A 20875-nucleotide genomic window follows, 5' to 3' on the forward strand; every position below is an offset into this window, starting at 1 on the left:
CTGAGTGACACAGTCTAAAATTACATAGCTTGTTGTTTACAAAAATCCTCAGATCCTTCTCAGTGAACGATACCCCCAATACACTATCATTAGGGGCTCATTTACTAACTATCAATTTTAATTTTAAACTTTATTCAAATTTTCTATGTCAAATTTTTTATGACTTTTCTTGCAGCTAATTTTAGTTACAACTTTTTTTTTAGTAAATATTAGACATATTAGAGTTTAGTTGAATTTGAAAGTAAAAAAAAAAAAGAGAAATTATCGAGGTTTAATAATTCTGCCCCTTAGTGTTTATGTTAATGTTAAGTCTAGTGTTGAGCGAATCTGTCCCATTTTGCTTCACCAAAAAAGTTGTGAAACTGCTGAAAAATTTGTGAAACGGCAAAAAATTTGCAAAATGCAGCTACCACACAACTTTTTTGACACCATTGTGACTTTTTTTTTTTTACGTAACCACGACTGTTTTGACACATCCGCAACTGTTTTTGATGGAATCACAACTTTTTCCTCACTTTTTGAATTTCTGTGTCAGTTAAGCAAAAAATTTGCCAATGGCGAAATGAGGAATTTCACAGCCAATCTATTCTTGGTGAAAAAACTTGCTCATCACTATTTATTTCTACTAGGGTGCTTAACCTTGCACTTATTAACACCAAACCTCATTTGCCAATTTGCTGCTCATAGATTTAGTCAAATCTCTCTGCTCTCTGTTTTAACTTGTCTGCTGCTATTTTTCATGCTTTATTGGCCTCTTTGTGCGGAATAAAATTCTCAGATGTCCCAAACTACTTGAATACCTTACATGCACATTTTTTCTTACCAATCTCAACACCAACACTTTTATCAAACCATAAAGGTGTCTGTGCAGGTAAGACCTTACAAATCTTGAGGAAATGCACCTAAAAATGGAGTGATTTAGGTCTGAACTTGGAGTTGCTAGAAAATTACCCTCTTGGGAGTTTAGAGCTAAATACATAAAAACTCACCAACATTCTATTCATTCCTATTGGATTTTTTAGAAGAGTATTTATCAAACAGTGAACTCATCGGTGAGTTTTTATGTATTCAGCTGTAAACTCACATTTTGATAAATCTACCTCTAACAGTTAAAGGTTCCTACCACATTCACACTATGGTCAGCCTCATCAAAACCCAATTAACCTGATTGAGGAGAGTGAAAACACAGAACACACACATTTCCAGCAGGTGTGCTGGCTGGTTGAAACTGAATGATGGACCCCAGCACTGTGATGGGGACACGCATTGATAACAGGCAAGATCTGTATAAAGCAGAGATCCCCAACCTTTTATACCCATGAGCCACATTTAAATGGAAAAATTGTTGGGGAGCAACACAAGCATGAAAAAGTTCCTGGGGGTGCCAATAAGGGCTATGATTGGATACTTAATAGCCCCTATGTGGAGTGGCAGCCTACAGAAGGCCCTGTTTGCCATTATACTTGATTTTTATGCAACCAAAACTTGCCTCCAAGCCAGCAATCTAAAAATAAGCCTCTGCTTTGAGGCCACTGAAAGCAACATCCAAGGGGTTGGTGAGCAACATGTTGCTCACAAGCCACTGGTATAAAGGGTCATCTTCCTAATAGTGCTGCAAAGCAGCAATGATAACCAACCAGTGGCCATGCAGCCATGTACCTTTAGCTATCAAAAATATCAGCATAGTATACAGTATATAAGAACGCAAAACTTTTGCTTTTCAGTATGTTACCCAAATAGGAAATAAGAAAAATAATAAAAGAATACAACAATTTATATAGAAAATGGAATCCTTGTCTTTAATAAACAATCTGCATACACTACTAGAATTATAGGCTCAAAAATTAATATAGCAAGGCAAAGAATGATGGATTTACAAGATGTAACAGACATAGATATGAGGGATGGGTTGTTAATAAAAAATTAAATCTGTGCTAAGTCATTTTGATTTTCACGTAGAATGTGTTCACTATGTCGTGGTCTGTCATGGTCCTGGCATATTATTAAAAAGTTTTGAATGTAATAGTTTTCATAAGCATTCTTCTTAAAACATTTTAGAATGAACACTCAAGTTACTTGTGGTCAGCCAAAGGCTAGATTAAGCCCAATGCCATACATTGTAATCATAGCCCACACCAATTGGAAAACCAGCATATGATTAATATGTAGTGATGGGCGAAATGTTTCGGCAGGCATGGATTCGCGGTGAATTTCCACGTTTCGTCATTGGCGGATTGTTTTGCGAAACAGATGAAAAAATTTGCAGCGGAAAAATTTGCCGCACATCCAAAAATTGTCGCGAGCGTTAAAAAAGAATAGTCGCGCGACAAAATAATAGCCACAAATTTTTCGGCGAAGCGAAACAGGACAGATTCGCTCATCACTATTAATATGGTGTGCAATATATTATTTTCCAAGTCATGTTTACAGACTTGTTTATAATAATATTTAGTTCACAATTTACAAAAATATTTACAAAAAGGATGACTTAGTTCCTTGTTACCACTGTCTTGTGTTTGTTTCGAACTAGACCTAAAGATCACTAATTATTTTTTTGTTATCTCTTTGCCCTTCTTCAACCTATGACTTAAAAGGAGCAGCACAATATAGAAGTACCCTCACAAGCCTATTACATTCTTCAAATTTCCCCCAATCTCCTTACATAAACCTTTCCCATTATTTTTGCAGCAGGTTTCTTAGTAAATAAAAAATACATAATGGCCAATAAAATAGTCTCCAACTGTACTCTCATTAGTCTGTAAGCTCTTCATAAAATTTTCTTACCTTTAATTATATATTTCAGCTTTGTTGTGTTTTGTAGACAAAGGATTGTAGAATTACCATTTATATCATATTTTAAAAGAATTATTAAAACTGACATCTACAGTGATTTTTTTGTTGTAATACACTACAGATACAAGAAAAGAAAGAGCCATTTGTAAGAGCCAGAAATGTGTTTTGTATCATTTTAATGCTATTTGTAAATCATAAGGGCCAGTAAACATTTATGATTTTGTTGCAGCATAAAGGTACTGCAGTAATGCTTGTTTTGGTAACTTCTTTACAATATGTGCTTAGGTCCAATAATTTTACCTTTAAATTTAACAATGTTTAAAAATACAAAACAACATTTGACTGAACTATTCTAAGGAATATTCTGTACAAAAGCAGTGCATACATGTACTGAATATCTCTTAACTGACAGTATCTACAGTAATGCCCTCCTTAAAGGGGTTGTTAATTTTTAACTTATTGAATGCCTAAGTCTAAGGAACTTTTGAATTTGACTTTTGTTCCAGTTTCAAATGGGGGTCACTGACCCCAGCAGCAAAAACAATGGTTGATCTGTGAGGGCTACAATTTTATTGTTATTATTGCTTTTCAGTACTTCAGGCCCTCTCCTATTCATATGCCGATCTCTCATTTAAACCACTCCCTGGTTGCTAAGTTAATTTGTACCCTAGCAACCAAATAGCTGCTGAAATTCCAAACTGAAGAGCTGCTGAAAAAAAAGTAAAATATTTAAAAAAAAACACAAATAAAAAATGAAGACCTATTGCAAATTGTCTTACAATATTACTCTCTACATCATACTAAAAGTCAACTAAGTTGAGCAACTCCTTTAATCAGAATTTGAATCTGTGGTCATTAGATCCTGACCCCTAGTGGCGAAACATATGCAAGCCCGGGTTTAGAGTAGCCTGTATAGTAGCAAAGTCGTGTCCCTCAAAAATTGTTACTTTGTTTCGGTCCCGATAATAATGAAAACCTGCTGCAGGCATTGGAATTTGTAACTGTTTCAAGCCTAAATAGGCTATCGGCAGTGTTACTATTAAATCTAACAAGCACAGGGTCATTTTTGATCTTAATTCCTTCCCTTTTTCCCTGTATGTGATTTTAAACCAGTTTTTTAACTAAGCTTAATAAAATTTAACTTTTAACCATTACATAGGTGTGCCAGTTCCGCTCTCTTGTGTCTATAACACGATACATTATTCGTACATTTTTATACTGTGCACCCAAACAAAAGCACTGTAGTGCGAGGTTTCCTACACTCAGCTCATTAGCATACACATGAAAGTATCCCCATAACCCCATTAATATCTTATTACCAAATATTTCTTATCCAAAATTTCTGGAAGGTAATTATGATTTAATAAAAGACTTTCCAAGAAATTTGTGTGTGTGTCACAATCTATTTCAAATACTATGATTATAAAAAAAATTAGCAAAGAAAATAGTACCAGAAATACATCAGAAATCTATACTGAGACCTGAAATTGGCAGAGCTAGGCTGTTTTTCAGTTACTCCCTAAAATGAAAGTATATTTTATGTTTGCTGGGAAGTAATTAATACATTTTCTATCTTTGTCCCTGGTGGAGGCATGCATGTAATGATAGTTTCACTTAACAGACATTCAATAATGCTTAATCTAAATGCTGGCAATATATTGGATAATGAGTATGTTTATAGAATACTATTCCGTGCCTTGCACATGTTTTTTGGCTGCTTGATATTAAGACATTCCCCAACCTGGTTGCCAGTTTTCACTTATGCATTGAAATCAACATTCTTTTTATTAGTAGTTTGAAAAAAAATGTCAGGTTTGACTGTGAGTTGTATGTGGTCTCTTGCACCAAACAAGCAGAAAAAAACAAAAATAAAACTGCAAATACATGATTAAAAGACCTAAAACAACTGAAATTGCATCACTTTTTTTGCTTTGCTGCTTTGTGTAAAATGTATATCTTTACATTCTTACTAATGATGATTAAACAAGATAATGTTTGAGTTCTTATCTTGTTTGAGATGATGAGTCAAATGAAAAATAATCTGTGCTTCTTAATAAATATTCCACTAATTATCTATTTTGATGGCTAAATATCCTTATTAATTCATCTAGATTTGCAAATTGTAACAGGATTACTAAACAGTTTGACTAAGGCAAGCAAAACTTTTAGATGAATGCACAAGTTAGATACAGGTCTGGACTGGCATTGAAAATAGGCTCTGGCATTTCAAGTACACTTAGGCCCACACAGCCCCCCCCCCCCCACCAACCCACTAAATAGTGGATGTCTATTACATCTTACAACAGTCCCTCTCTCATTTGCCAAAATGCACAGATTGCTGGTCCAGGCCTGGTCAGATACAAGAAAACCTATGCATTATAAAGTACCAGCACCTCCCATTTTAACCATTTCTCTGTTACAATTATTTAACTGCTCTATCTTTCGTTATAAAAATGTGGCCTAAAGTAAATACATTATTTAAACCTTTGCATATCAACATCCTAATATTTCCACATTTTTAATCATTCAGGTAAACAATTTAATGTCAAATTAATGGTCAGTTGTAGAAAACAAAAAAATGAATAGTCAGGTAATTGTGCTAGTCAAATATATGCACTATATGGATTATGGCAGGTCTGGACTGGCAATCTGTGGATTCTGGCAATGCCCAGCTAAAGCAACCCATAGCAACCAATACAATTTGCTGTTTGCCTTTAAATTATAGATTAGCGGAGAAATTCTGCATTTTGCCAACAGTGAATATTTTCATGAAAAAGTAACCAAAAAAATGACCAAGGACTCCAATGTAGCTTGTGTGCTGAGATCTGCATTTTAGGTCCTGTGAAAGCTGTTTCCCCTCAGTTCAGAACAGTTCAGCTGTTTTTTTACTTACTTACTTATTGATTAGACAATTGCATTATAGAACCATTTGAAAATAAGTTAATGTTCTTTTCCACAACAATAAAGGCTTCTTTTTTTTGCAAAACTGTTATTTTTAACAATTGCCTAGGTTTACATTTTCATGTAAGGGGTAAACCTAGACAAGAGGGGAAATGAGAGAGAACAAGGGAGGGTAGTCTAGTGTAATTAGACATTATCTTGCCCTGGGATGGGTTGGGAACATGCTATTCTGTTCATTTTAGTGTAATTAACCATTCAAATCCTCAGAATTTTAGTAAATTTAATAGACAGATGTTGTTATATATTAGGTATGTAAGCTTGTTTTTTTAATTTCTGCATCCCGCCATATCCTTTTCTAGATTTCTTGTTATACAGGGGACATGCCTTTCCAATTTTTAGCTAGGTAGCATCTAGCTGAATATGAATGCATAGGCCTTTTGGTTGATATAATCAGAGCAGTAGCACTCTCAATGGATCAGGAGATAGATAGTTCCAGCTCCAGTGTATCATTTATGATTTTAAACATCTCATTTTGTAATTCATCTCTTCTGTTCATTAACGTGTATCTGCTATACCTCACATCCTCTAGGGCTTAAAGGAGAACTAAACTTAAAATAATTATGGCTACAAATGAAATATTTTAGATACTGAACTTATTGCACCAGTCTAAAGTTTAAGTATCACTATAGTAGTAATGATCTAGGTCTGAAAAATTGTCACAGGAGCTCCTCATCTTGTATTCTGTTGGAAGTGTCTGTGACAATCACATGCTCAGTGTGCTCTGGGCAGCTGTTGAGAAGCAAATCTTAGGGACTGTTGCAAATCATCAAGCACAAATTGAGGTTTCATTGTCATAAAAGCTAATTATTAAATGCTGATGCTAATTGCACTGGTTTTAGAAATGTCATGTACTAATAATCTGTTATTTACTAATCAGCCTTATAATGTGAGATTTTTATTCAATAAATATTATAGCGTGCAACATCACCAGTGATGTTGCCCATAGCAACCAATAAGCAATTAGATTTTAACGGTCATCTACCAGTTAGAAAACAATAGAAAAACAATAGAAAAACAAATATGCCACATAGTATATTGTGAGTCAGTCCCTAAGCTTATGTAACTGAGAACAGCACAGAGCATGTGCAGGGAATCAGCAGAAAAGAAGATGGGGAGCTACTGGAGGATCATTTGAGGCACAGATCTTCATTGCTAAAGGGCTGTGGTTGCCTTGGGCTGGTATAAAAGGCCAAAGCATAATGTACAACATTTCTGCCCTACTTTTTTAATTATGCTTTAGTTCTCTATTAAAGGTGACACTTTAAGTGACACTGTATCTGTCTACATTCGTAGTAGACCTTGTATGCATTTCTTTGCTGATATTTATGTTATATTTATATAAACAATATGTTTAAGAGTGTTAGGTATCTTTAAGGTGAAGGTTTAAAGAATAAGTAAACCTTTTTTTTCTATCAGTAAAATTACTCTAAACAGCCTCCAGAATTACCTACCTTTGTCCCAGCATTCTCTCTGACCTGGTTCCTCAGTTAGAAGTTGATCGTTTCCTTTGCTTCCTTGTGCAGAGTGAAGCCCCACCCCCACTTCCTGTTGAGGTCTCTCATCAAAAAAAACCCTGCTAATGCACAGACTGGCTCCTGCTGCCTCCAGGCATGCCCAGAAGGCTCTCCAGGTCAACTACAGGTAGTCAAATTGAAGAGAGAACTGAACATGAAGTGGGGGCGGGGCTTCACTCTGCACAATGAAGCAAAGGAAACGATCAACTTCTAACTGAGAAACCAGGTCAGAGAGAATGCTGGGACAAAGATAGGTAATTCTGGAGGCTCTTTAGAGTAAGTTTACTGATAGAAAAAAAAAGGTTTACTTATTCTTTAATCATCTTTAGGATTTAATTTGGCTAGTATTACTGCAAAGAATGTACGCCCTAAATAACAAAAAAAGTTATTACTTTTGCAGAAGATTTCTGTAGACAATACACATTTCTATTTTCATGTGTGCACTAATATTGTATATTTGTGTTTTGATTACAGAGGTCTTTTTATTACCATTCACGATCGTGGTCACATTTCTACAGTAATGAAATCATGGCCTGAAGATAATATTAAGGTACAGTATACTAGGACCAGTCCTGCAAGTCCAAGCAAAAGACATGTATTGAGAGATGCAGCACTTACATGTAAAATTCTAATATGTCTTCCACTGTGGTACAAATCTTGTATCTCAAGATACGTTAAAAACATTTTAGTGTCCAATATAACAGTCCTTTATTCCGAGGTCTTCAACTGAGCATCACTGATAAACTGTAATGCCCCAATGTGTCACTGGTATGTCCAATTGTATTATAAATGCCACAGCAATTAACATTCACGCAGGGAGTAACAACAGAAAAGTGATTTTTATTGTGTAATTTGGTTGCTAGAGTCCAATTTACTCTAGCAGTCTGGCAGTGGTTTAAATGAGAGACTGAAAGATGAACAGGAAAGAATCTGAATAGAAAGATAAGTTATAGGAAGTAACAATAAGAATATACTTGTAGTCTTAGAAAGCAATATTTTTGGCTGTCATGTTCAGTGACTCCCTTCTGGAAAGAGGCAGAAGAGGAGGCGGAAAAATTCAAATTAAGACCAATTTAAAAGTTGCTAAGAACAGAGCATTTACTAACATAGTAAAACTTAATTTAAAGGTGAACTACCCATTTTATGTCTTAACAAACGCTAAGTTTGTAGAATAAAGCAGCAGTCCCTTATCATAGATGTTGATTTATTGCAATAGGATTTTTATATTTAAAGGTCAATCAATATGTATAAGACATACCTAGGAGTGTTTTCTCTCTTGTCTTATTTTAAAGGCTGTTGTGGTAACAGATGGAGAGCGGATTCTTGGTCTAGGAGATCTTGGAAGCTATGGCATGGGGATCCCAGTTGGTAAATTGGCTCTTTATACTGCTTGTGGCGGAGTACAACCCCAAGAGTGTCTCCCCGTAATGCTGGATGTGGGCACTGATAATCAGGTAAATAATAATAATACATACACAGCACTATTTATTTCTGCAGTACACTATTTTCCAAAATTATGATCTGAGTTATGATTCTCAGTTATTCTATCCTCTATTGTTGTGTCTTATAATTTCCCAGTCCCCTTAGCTTTTTATGGCTCTCTTTTTAGTATGCTTAAGTAAGCATTGTGTATAAAACCTTTGTTGTTTTATTTTTGTTTATCCTGGACATACTTTGGTCTGTGAACACATAAAAATACAATAAAATATATGTATCTACCATTATTGACTGACAGCTTAATTGAGGTTATTGTGCCATGTATATGTAACCCAGCTAGCTGCCATTACAACATCTGTCAGAATTCACAGACAGATACCCATCCTGCTATATTTATGTTCCTCCAACTTTTTGTTTTGATCACAGACCTTAAAAAACTACTTTAGTAAAGAATTCTTATTTTGATTCTTGTAACAGAATTTTAAAACTATTACAGAACAGATTGTAGGACCAGAGGAAACAAATGATCTTCCTGGCAATACAAAGCACCAGACCTCTGGCCATTCAGTGTAAAGCTGGCTATATATTTGTGGGCTTCGAATTATTGCCCCAATAATTTCCGTACAATGGTGATCAGTCGCTAAGTCGATCAGCCAGGTTAAGGGTTTCATATTGTTTTTAATAGCCAGCAATCATAAGTGGAGGACTTAGACTAGGTTTTTTTCTTTCATGGTAAGACTGACAGGAAATCTGTTGTTCTCTGTCTGCTATATAGCTAATTAAAGGGGACCCGTCACCTTAAGAAATAATTCCAAATTGTTTTCTATTGTGTTTGTCAAGCAAAATAAACTTTACTTACACTATATAAATTATTTGAATCTTATTTTCTTCAGCCTTGGAATTCACAATTGTAGCAAGTAGGCAGGTGCCATTTTGTGGACACTGTTATCAAAGCAGGCATTGCATTCTGATAAAATCTTGTTTCTGTGCCATTATGGGGGGACCTGGTACCCATATCCATGCACTGGTTACAAAATGACATGGTGAGGAGGGAGGGGGAATGTGAGGAGAGCAGCAACATCTAAGAAGTTCTAAATTGAAAGTGAAAGTAACTGCCAGCCCCACCTCTATGCCTAAGGCATAGAGGTGGGGCAGGCAATATATGATTGACAGCTGGGATTTTTAAATGCTTTTATAATAGGTATGGATGTGGTAATAAAAAAATGATTTTGATTTTGATGTTTAATTTGAAAAGGGCTTTTATTATACAGCTTTTTATGTCTGGGTGACAGGTCCACTTTAACTTGCATGATGAGTCACGGTTTTCCAAATTCTATATCTTTACATAAAGAAGCTCTATCCATAAACAACCTTTATCATTAATGGGCTTATTTATCAATTTTCGAGTTTGTGAATTGGAGTTTGTTTTTCCAAAATGAATAAACTCACATATCGAATGACCGCTTATTTATTAATAATGAAAACTCGCTTCAATAAAAAACAAATATCTCAAATTTTTTGAGTTTACAAGCTCTAAAAACTAAAAAAAAAGTAAAACAAATTAAAGTCTTAGGGGCACATTTACTTATCCACGCTCCAACCGTTTGCTCGATCGGTCCAATCGTATTTTCCGTGACTTTTTCATACAATGCGTGACTTTTTCGTACCGTGCGCGACTTTTTTGTATCTTGCACGACTTTTTTTTCGTATTTTTAGCGCAAAAAAAACAGAACGGTTTTGCAGCTGTTTACAATCATTCGGTACGAAAATTTCGTGACTTTCGGATTGCCAATACGATATTATCGTGACTAATACGATTTTTTCGGAAGCATTTTCGTGATATTTGCGATCTTCAGAAATTTTCGTTTCCAATCCGAATTTTTCCCATTCGGGATTCGAACTCATGTTTTGATAAATCTGCCCCTTAGTATATGCCTTGACTTTGCCTATGACTATTCCCATTGACATTTATAGAAATTTGCAAGCTTTTAGATGGCAAATTTTTACATTTGCATTTTCCATTTTTTTGCAAATCAAAAATACCAGACATTCAAGTTTTCGAACCATAACTCGAATTCCAGTTTTTAAGCACAAAAAACTTGAATTAAAAAAAAACTAACTCGACCGTTGATAAATCACCCCTTGAATGTTTTCGTTATAATTAGTGATGAGCAAAATTTTTCGGCAGGCGTGGATTCGCATCAAATTTCCACGTTTTGCTATTGGAGGATTGTTTCATGAAACAAGCACAAAAATTCACCACACAACAAAAAAAACTGTGGCATGCATCAAAAAAAATTATGCGTCAAAAAAATTGTTGCGCACGTCATTTTTCACATTTCACTATTTTTTTTGACGCATCATATTTTTGATGCATGCCACAGTTTATTTGTTGTGTGGTGAATTTTTGTGCTTGTTTCATGAAACTATCCTCCAATAGCAAAATGTGGAAATTTGATGCAAAACCACGCCTGCCGAAAAATTTTGCTCATTACTAATTATAATGAAAACATTTAAGAGGTGATTTATCAATGCTCGAGTTTGTTTTTTTTTAATTCAAGTTTTTTGTGCTGAAAAATTGGAATTCCGTTTCATTAATTTTTTCAAAGTTTTGCGAATATTCCGGACAGATTCACTCATCATTACTTAATATACACATGTCCCAATGATATGTATGTATTAAGAGACTAGTAGACAAACAAATGTAAGAATGTTTGTCAAAAACACACAGCACATTTGGTACTTTAATGTTTGTATTTCTGGTCTGACACTGAAAATACAAGTGCCTTTTGGAAGTACCAAATAACAGCATTTACCAAGTATTTAATTTAGTATTTATGAAGGTAGGTATATGGAGCTCTTGTTCATAGGATCCCCTGGCTGACTAGCTTTTTAATGCTGTATCCCAGGCATACTATCTAATGAGATATCTAGTATAACTAAATCTAAAGCAACTGGACTTGTTAAGTACCCTGCACAGTAAACCCACAAATTAAAATGTGTGTAAAGTGCATTAATCATGAAAAACAAAATATCGTTTTTCCTTGCAAAAATTTGTGACTGTGCACCCATGTTTGTCCAATGTTTGTCATAACTGCACACAAATATTAAGAGTAAATATTTGCCTGGATGTTCAGTAATATACTGTAACTGTGAGATTGGCTTCAGTTTATTTCTCAGCGTTCCAAAGTTCTGTGTTGTTTATGCTAGTCACTAGCAACTGTGGATATTGCAAACTAAATAAACCACAAATTGAATTGGGAATTAAAGGATCACCCAATGGGCCAAACCTTTAAGAAAACATAAAGGATTATGTAGATATGAGTGTATGTGTTGACATTGGCAAGTTTGCCCATAAATTATTATAACTCTACTGGGCCAGAAAGAACATACAAATTACCAATAGAACCCTGTTTAAAATGTAACCCAGGACTAGGTATAAATGAAGCTTTTTCACCCAGTAGAATTGTGCAGGGAAATCATGGTTTCTCCAGCAGCAAATTGTTTTGCAGTCCATGCTAGAATTTCTCCATGTGGCCTGTTTGGGTGGGCAAAAATGTGGTCTGTTAAGCAATATGTGCAGATGTCATTATGTTTCACCCCATGCCTTCCACATCATCCATGGAAGCCTTTTTTCTATAAAGAGCAGTTGTAGCATAGTGGAAGAGAGCTTCTTTAACAATGTAGGGCAGTACATTATGTTAGCAAAGCTAAAAATGTCTAAAGCACAATGTAATTTCACCTTCCTATTGGCTCCAATTCATGTTGGCAAAATTATGTAGTTTTGCAAAATTTTCCATGAAGCAAAATTCCACTACTGCTGCAATAACATCTGAAAGGAAGGCCATGAGATGACATAAACAGACATGTCTACAACAGGTATACCTTATTGCAATATGAAAAATATAAAATGGATATTGAAAAACACAAATTGATGGTAGTCAGCCGAGGCAGGCAACCGTGTTTAATGGTTTTTAATCTAAAAACTGGAAAGTGAAATCAAAACAGTACAAACGATTGAATCAGATAAAAAGTTAAGTGTGGGAGAACAAGTGTTCTAAATGTCTCTTCAGTGTGAAATGTGGTTTACATTTCATCACTGTTAATATTTTCTTATCTTCCTTGTTATCAGTGTTTAGAATGAAATCAAGAAATTGATATTCTAGTTTGTGGGAATAAGAGGGTATGATTTTTCTTATGTGATGTTATTTAAAAGTGAGTGGTGGAATAGTGATGGCCTACTTATCATACTTATTCACTGTGGAGACATCTTTTTTTTTTTTTTTGTAACCATTACATAAGTAAGTGTTATGCACATAATCACATGTACTATGTAAATGAAGATGTGTATATAAAGATGTGCGTAAGCAATTCAGAGTGGTATATGACTGAGGTTAAACAGCAACATAAAACAGTTATGATGGTAATGTGAGGTCGATTGTCAAATATAAACCCCCCACCCATTTACAATACTGGAACATGTCATTGCAACCTGTAAACACAGAGAGTTCTTGTGCCCAAGGTGAAGTTCAGTCTTCTATTACTATAGTTGTGCCCATACCAGGTAATATGTACCTAGCAGTATATTTGTATTATCCCTGGAAGACGCACCAATATTGCTACTATTTGGAGCCTGTCTAGAGGAAACAGTAAATCCACTTTACTCTCCTATCTCAAACTGTATTCTATCTCAGACATGTGAGATAAAAAATTTGGGGCAATGGCACCAGAGTGACAAGAGTAAGGGCAATTGGACAAGAGGGAACCCTCTCTCATATCGTGTGGCAATGCCCAAAATGAGCCGAATTTTGGAAGATTATTAAGAATATGATCACTAAGATCTTCCTTTGGGAGATACCTAATGACATCACTAACGTCCTTTTGGGCCTGCCCACTGCACACATCCCACATTTTGAACAACAGTTTTTGAGCTACATATACACAGCTGTCAGACTCTCAATCAATTCTAATTGGAAATCAATAGAACCTCCAACGATAAACGAAGTAATCTCTCATCTACAGTAAACTAAACTGATGGAAGAGATGTTCGCAAGATACAGAGGGACAGTCCCCCAACAAAAAATATGGTCAAAATGGGACTTTTTTATTTCACAAAAAACCCACCCCCTGTGGGTGGACCTGTATAGCAAGAGACACAGTATCACCTGTAATGAAATATGCATTAGGCCAGTGATCCCCAACCAGTGGCTCATGAGCAACATGTTGGTCACCAACCCCTTGGATGTTGCTCTCAGTGCCCCCAAACCAGATAGTTATTTTTGAATTCCTGACTTGGGGGCAAGTTTTGGTTGAATAAAAACAAGATTTACTACCAAATAAAGCCTCCTGTAAGCTGACAGTGTGCATAGAGACTACCTAATAGCCAATCTTAGCCCTAATTTGGCACCTCCCTGAACTTTTATGATGCTTGTGTTGCTCTCCAAGTCTTTTTACATTTGGCTATGGCTCACGAGTAAGAAAGGTTGGGGATTACTGCATTAGGCTAAGGGCAATGTGTATAATTGTGTATGCTTTCCTGAGTATTACTGTTCTCATCCCTTTCTTCTTTTTTGTTTCTCCTATGTATAAGCTGGTATTGTTTTATTATTTATGGTTCTGTAACCCGGTACACAAGTTTCTATATTGCCCTTCAAGTAAATTTGCAATGCTTGGAACATTTTTGTTAAAATCAAATAAAATGTAAAATTTATTAAAAAAAAAAAACAAAAAACACTGTACATGAAATGATATACCTTGCAACGTGAAAAGTTGACCTGAAGATGGGGAGCTGGTATGAAGAACTTTTATTAAGGAACATTACTCTGATAGGACTGCTGAACTTCTGGGATGGCACACTAATCTCAGATGGAAAACACAACATTTCTGATCATATTCTATCTTAATATATATGTTTTTTACACAAGATTGCATCTTTAGTTCCATGGGTAATTTTACATACCCTGATTTTAAATTATCCAGAAAGCTCCGAATTACGGAAAGCCCATCTCCCATAGACTCCATTTTAATCAAATTATTCAGAATTTTAAAACTGATTTCCTTTTTCTCTTTAATAACAAAACAGTACCTTGTAATTGATCACAACTAAGATATAATTAAACCCTATTGGATGCAAAACAATTATCTTTAATTAATTAATGTTTTATTGATTTTTTAGTAGACTTGAGGTATCATTTGGCAAAGCCCATAAAATCACTTAAAGTAAGAGAATAGAAAGTAGAGTGGAAACCATGAAAATTTGCCACAGGCTGGAAATATTCCAGCTTTACTCATTTCCAGAACTGCATTGGTACTATGAAGCACAAATAACAGGGGATTAGACTCCAACATATAAAATAAAAAGCAGTGCATTATTATAGTTTGTACATGTAAGCACCATACATTCTTGTCAATTTAAATATATATATCTTAATATATATCTTTTTTACACAAGATTGCACCTTTAGCTCCATGGGTAATTTTACACACCCTGGTTTTAAATTCTAGACTTTAACTCTCCTTTAAATGCAAAAATCTAGAAATCCAAAAATGGAAACCACAAAGTAAATTTTATTTTATTTTTACCACATAATTGAAAAGCTGAATATATTGAATATATACAGGTATGGGATCCCTTATCCAGAAACCCGTAATCCAGAAAGCTCCGAATTACGGAAAACCCATCTCCCATAGACTCCATTTTAATCAAATTATTCAGAATTTTAAAACTGATTTTCTCTTTAATAACAAAACAGTACCTTGTAATTGATCCAAACTAAGATATAATTAATCCATATTGGATGCAAAACAATTATATTGGATTTAATTAATGTGTTATTGATTTTTTTAGTAAAGGTATGGAGATCCAAATTACGGAAAGACCCCTTATCCATAATACCCTTGGTCCCGAGCATTCTGGATAATGGGTCCTATACCTGTATTTATATTTATATATATATATATAAGCAAGATCTTATATCATTTAAACAGGCTAAGGTGATTAAAGTGGATCAGGACTATAAAGACCGGAGAGTTTATGGTTGGTTAACTGGGAGGAGTGAAGGTGTTAGGAAAACCAGACGCTATTTTAGGAAGGAGAGGGATCTCTCCACCATTGATAGCTCTGGTGATTCCCCTTCATCTGACACGGAGGGTATTTGCACGGCCACTTTGAGTACTACACAGGAAGGGGTTGGATTAACTACCCACACTCAGACTCGTTTTTTAGGAACAAACAAAGGAAAAGAAAGCATACCCGGCGTGGGGGTGGTAAACCGGAGAGGCAGACCCCCCAAGAAACCGATACTGTGATATTTAATTTAAGCCAACATGTTTTAACAATGGGTGAATTTTCGCTTCTCTCACGTGGTTTGTCATTTATACCTGTAATTAGGAATGATTCTTTCAATCTAGAGGTTGATTTATTTAAATTTCAGCGCAAATTAAAGCTTAAGGATCATTTTAAAGAACAAACAAACACACAGAGAGAGAAGTTTCGCCCAATAAGCACTTTTGACCCCCCTAATACAGCTATTTCGATCAGAACATTTACTAAGAAGGTACAAATGGAATGTAATGAATCACTTGGGAATTCTAAAAATTTTTTTTCAAATTTAAATAAACAGGAGAGGGAGGCAATTAATACGTTGCGCAATGACAAGCAACTTATAATACGCCCGGCTGACAAGGGGGGTGCAATTGTACTCCTGGACTTAATGTACTATAGGCGTGAATTATTACAACAACTTTCTGACCCTTCAGTGTATGAAAAATTGATGGGTGATCCTACTTTAAGTTTTAAGTTGAAGTTGGACACAGTATTAGAGCAGGCTATGGCAGCTGGGTGGATTAATGAAACATGTCGTGGATTTCTAACGACACAGTTCCCGAAGTGTCCCATCATTTATACGCTTCCTAAAGCGCATAAGGATCCTCTGTCCCCTCCTGGTCGCCCTATAATATCAGCCAGAGAGTCTCTTTTTTCGAATGTGGCTCTGTACATTGATAGTTTCTTGCAACCTTTATGTGCCCATATGAGATCCTACTTGCCTGATACTTCAGCGCTATTGGACATTCTGCGGGGGTGTGGTACTTTGCCAACTGACACTTTATTTGTGACACTTGATGTGCGTAACTTATATACTATCATCCCCCTAGATGAGGGGATCGCTGCATGTAGGCAGGCACTTGTGAAGGGACATATGGGGGCTCCACCTATTGAGTTCATTTGTTCCTTATTACAGTTGGTTTTGACCTGTAATTACTTTAGATTCGAACAGACATTTTATCTACAGAAGACCGGCACGGCGATGGGCTCTAATGTGGCTCCCTCATACGCAAATTTATATATGGACTCATTTGAGTGCAAGTACATTTTTCCTATCCTAACTATGCGGATAATTTGTTTTTGTACTTGCGATATATCGATGATATTTTTATTATTTGGCGTGGGAGCCACATTGGAGTTGAATCATTTGTTGCCGGTCTTAATGATTTACCTACTCCAGTGAAATTCACCTTAAATTGTGATAAGGAGGTCATTGACTTCTTAGATGTTAGGATTTTCCGCTCAACCAGTGGAATTGGGACCACATTGTTCCGTAAGAGTACAGATCGGAACACTGTTCTTCATGCACACAGCTTTCATCCACCTGCTGTGACTAGATCCATTCCATACACGCAATTTTTAAGAGTGTTTAGAATTAATACAGACCTTGTTACTGCGTTGCAACAAGCCAATGAAATGCGGGATCGCTTTATTGAAAGGGGCTATTCTATGGGGTTTCTGAATGCTGAACTGGAGAAAGCAAAGGAGAATGCTGTGGGTCAAACCTCCAAAGCTAAACGGACAGACATTCACACAGATCGTATGGTCTTTGTAAGTGATTTTACCCCTATAAGTCAAGATGTCAATAGGATTATTAAGAGAAACTGGCCTATTCTTCAACTGGATTCCAGTTTACCTTTTACCCAAATGCCACCTCCTGTGTGTGCCCATCGACGGGGGCGATCTTTAAGAGACATGCTTATGGTAACTGACTTGAGATCTGAATTGCCAGGTACTTGGCTGAGGATGGGTAAACTTGGATGCTTTAGATGTGGCAATTGTAAGACCTGCGGATGCTTGATCACAGGGCCCACGTTTGCCCACCCACATACTGGGAAGAGGTTTACTATCCGATACAGGCTTTGCTGTACATCTGAATACGTTATATACTGTATTATGTGCCCTTGTGGCCTTTATTACATAGGAAAATGTATTACCATGTTCCGCACACGGATGAACAACCATAGGTCTGTGATTCGTGCAGCCCTGGCGTCTGGAAACTCTGATAGCCCTTTGGCAAGACATTTTGTGCAGCATAAACACTCATTGCCAATGTTGCGAGTGATGTTGATTGATCACATCCCTCCCTTGATACGTGGGGGTGATAGATCCAAACTTTTATTACAGAGAGAAGCCCAATGGATTCGAAGATTGGATACCATTGCCCCACGTGGTTTAAATGAGATGTTTTCACTCTCCTGCTTCTTATGAGATAATTGAGTTTATATTTGTTCTTAAGACTTGATAATACGTGAGAGTTTGTAATTGAATGGGATTATTACTGTTCTATTTCATTATGTTGCTTATTAGGGATATTACATTGTCTGGGGCAAATTAAGTCTTAAACATCTACACATTATAACAATGGATATTGATATATGATGTTTATTAGGGATACTACACGGTCTAGGGTAAATCAGGTCTTGAATACCTATATATTACAGCAATGGGTATTGACTTATTATTTTTTTTGGGGAGAAGGCACTCAATGTGCTTCTCTATTTTCTTGTCCTTGTGAATTGCTAGACAGTAATAGGGCCTGACACGTTTGATAATGTGCTGCCCATGCCTTTATAACTAAATAAAGGGAGGTGGTTAGGTGCTATACACTTATAGGTCCTGCAGTATAATGATAAGTTGTGAAATGGGACTGTTAAGTGATGTATTGAGCCTTAAGTGACAATTTTGGGTCCCATAATACCGGTCTCCTTTTTAATTTATGGTTTTAACGTTATATGTCTTAAAAAATCTTTTTCATGTGTTTTAAACCACATTTTAACACGTGAGTCTTATATGCCACTCTGTTATGGGATGGCTTTTTAACACATTGTTTGCCATATTTAGTTTTGATCTTAGTGATATTATATATTAAGTATTTCTGTGCACTAACATTTCTATTAATTTGAGGTTAATTTGAATACTTTCTGAATATGTTTTTTTATTTCACTTTTTAGTGGGGACATATTTATAAAAAGGATGTACACATATATCTATAATAATGATATAAACACTTATTGATTGTTTTAAATGAAATAGATATGTTGGTTACACATTGAGGAGTTTTTTATATTTAAATAGACTTATTTACTGGTCACAACAGTGACACACCGTGGTTTTCTTATGAGCACATAATGGGTTAACACTAGTTTACTTACACGGATACACTGATTGGATAGCATCTACATTTAAACACGCACCTCACTTCCTGTCTTTGTCCTGATGACGATCCTATATGGATCGAAACGCGTAGACATTTTTGTGTAAATAAATATTTTCTTTTTTCTTAATACCGTGAGTGCTTTCTGAAGGAGGATATGCTAATTTGTGGTTAGCACCCGGTTTATATTTTTTGCTTTGGTGAGTGTCGATTTTGGGACTGTATATATATATATATATATATATATATAATCCAACAAAAGGTAGCACTCCACTTACAACGAGTCGAATGCCCGGGTGCTAATGCAAACAAAAGAATACAAAATACTGCAGAAGGAGCCAGCACTCACAGGACTTTAGATCAATCAAAAGAAAATAAATAAAGCTTTCAAACCAAGTGATGAAGCATGGTTTTTTATTCGTCCGACGTTTCAGTTCCAAACTGGAACTTTCATCAGGGAGAACAGCACTGTGAATGTACAAACAGTTTTAAAGGTACAAGATGGCGCCAAAACTCCGTTGCTAGGCAACCACCGAGTTGTGTGGAATCTCCAAAAAATATAAAAAAACATAAACACACCACCAGGGAAGAAAAGAGAACAAGGGGGAGATGAGGTAAACACATAAGACAAAAGACAAATAGAGGGAAAGTATTGCACAGCTTCCTGGCTAGAGACTGCTACATGGCATAAACGTATCGAGTCCCTCCAAATACTGTTTAACTTAATCGAACTTACCACCAGAATAAGCAGGGGAAGAGAGATAAAGGCAGACGGTGGACAGCTCCTGGTTCCCCAATCCCCAATAATCCTCTGTGCCACAAGTGAACCCCGCACGCACGGGAATAGTCAGGTTTGCAGGCGCGCCGAGTCAGACGCGTTGCCTAGCAACCAAGGAAGGCGGCGGCACCATTCTGCCCTATTTGCAGTGCTATCATTGGGCTCAATATGCGAGTCAGCAGGAGACACTCAGTACTAGGCTTATCGGTAGCACAGAGTGCTCCTGCCATAAAGTTAAAAAGTTTTAAGCCGCTGGGGTAAAGGCCAACCACTGCCTGGCTAGCACTATAGTGGCACATTATGAGAGGACCCCCTTACGCAAGGGGATGGAGTGTTCCGTGGGGGCCAATAGGGGAGCGTCCTAGATAAGCATAGAAGAATCTGCATGAGGAAATAAAGAATTTAAGAGAGAAAAAAAGGTGGTAGTCGGGTCAAGTACAGTATGTCCAGCCATTCAGTAGAGCTCAAGTGTGTGTGCAAAATAGTACCAGATGTAGAAGTAACGAAATCAATAAAACAAAAAGGGGGAGACAAGGGAGGCAGGCCAAAGAAAACACTAGTACAATATGAAGGGGGTAGGGTAAACACATAGTAAGCAATAGCATATAGCTGTCATAAATCAAATGAATATTATATCACGCCAGAGCACCCCAAAGGGCAATGAGGAAGTTCACATATAAAGTTTTAAATGAAACACCCAAGTGGTAGTGTTTCGTTAAGGCCCCGGGGGGCCACACAGTCCAATGTGTGGATCCATCTGGATTCACGACGTAGAAGGGCCAAGTCTCTGTCTCCACCTCTCTGAAGGGGAAGCTGCTGGTCTATTGCCATGCACTTGAACGTAGGAAGCGGATGCCGTTGCTGGGCAAAATGCCTAGCAACAGGTTGAATCGAGGTCCCCTCCTTGAGAG

The 20875-nt window shown here is 36.3% G+C and overlaps 1 protein-coding gene across 1 annotated transcript in view; it reads left to right on the forward strand.

The window, feature by feature from the left end:
• me1 (malic enzyme 1, NADP(+)-dependent, cytosolic) overlaps positions 1 to 20875 on the forward strand; it is a 165907-nt gene that overhangs the window by 55978 nt on the left and 89054 nt on the right. The window contains exons 4-5 of the mRNA XM_002938454.3: positions 7743 to 7818; positions 8561 to 8722. Coding sequence (XP_002938500.1) covers positions 7743 to 7818; positions 8561 to 8722 — 238 coding nt within the window. The remainder of the gene's footprint in view (positions 1 to 7742; positions 7819 to 8560; positions 8723 to 20875) is intronic.

This window comes from Xenopus tropicalis, chromosome 5 (assembly GCF_000004195.4).
Source record: "Xenopus tropicalis strain Nigerian chromosome 5, UCB_Xtro_10.0, whole genome shotgun sequence".
Taxonomy (NCBI): Eukaryota; Metazoa; Chordata; class Amphibia; order Anura; family Pipidae; genus Xenopus; species Xenopus tropicalis.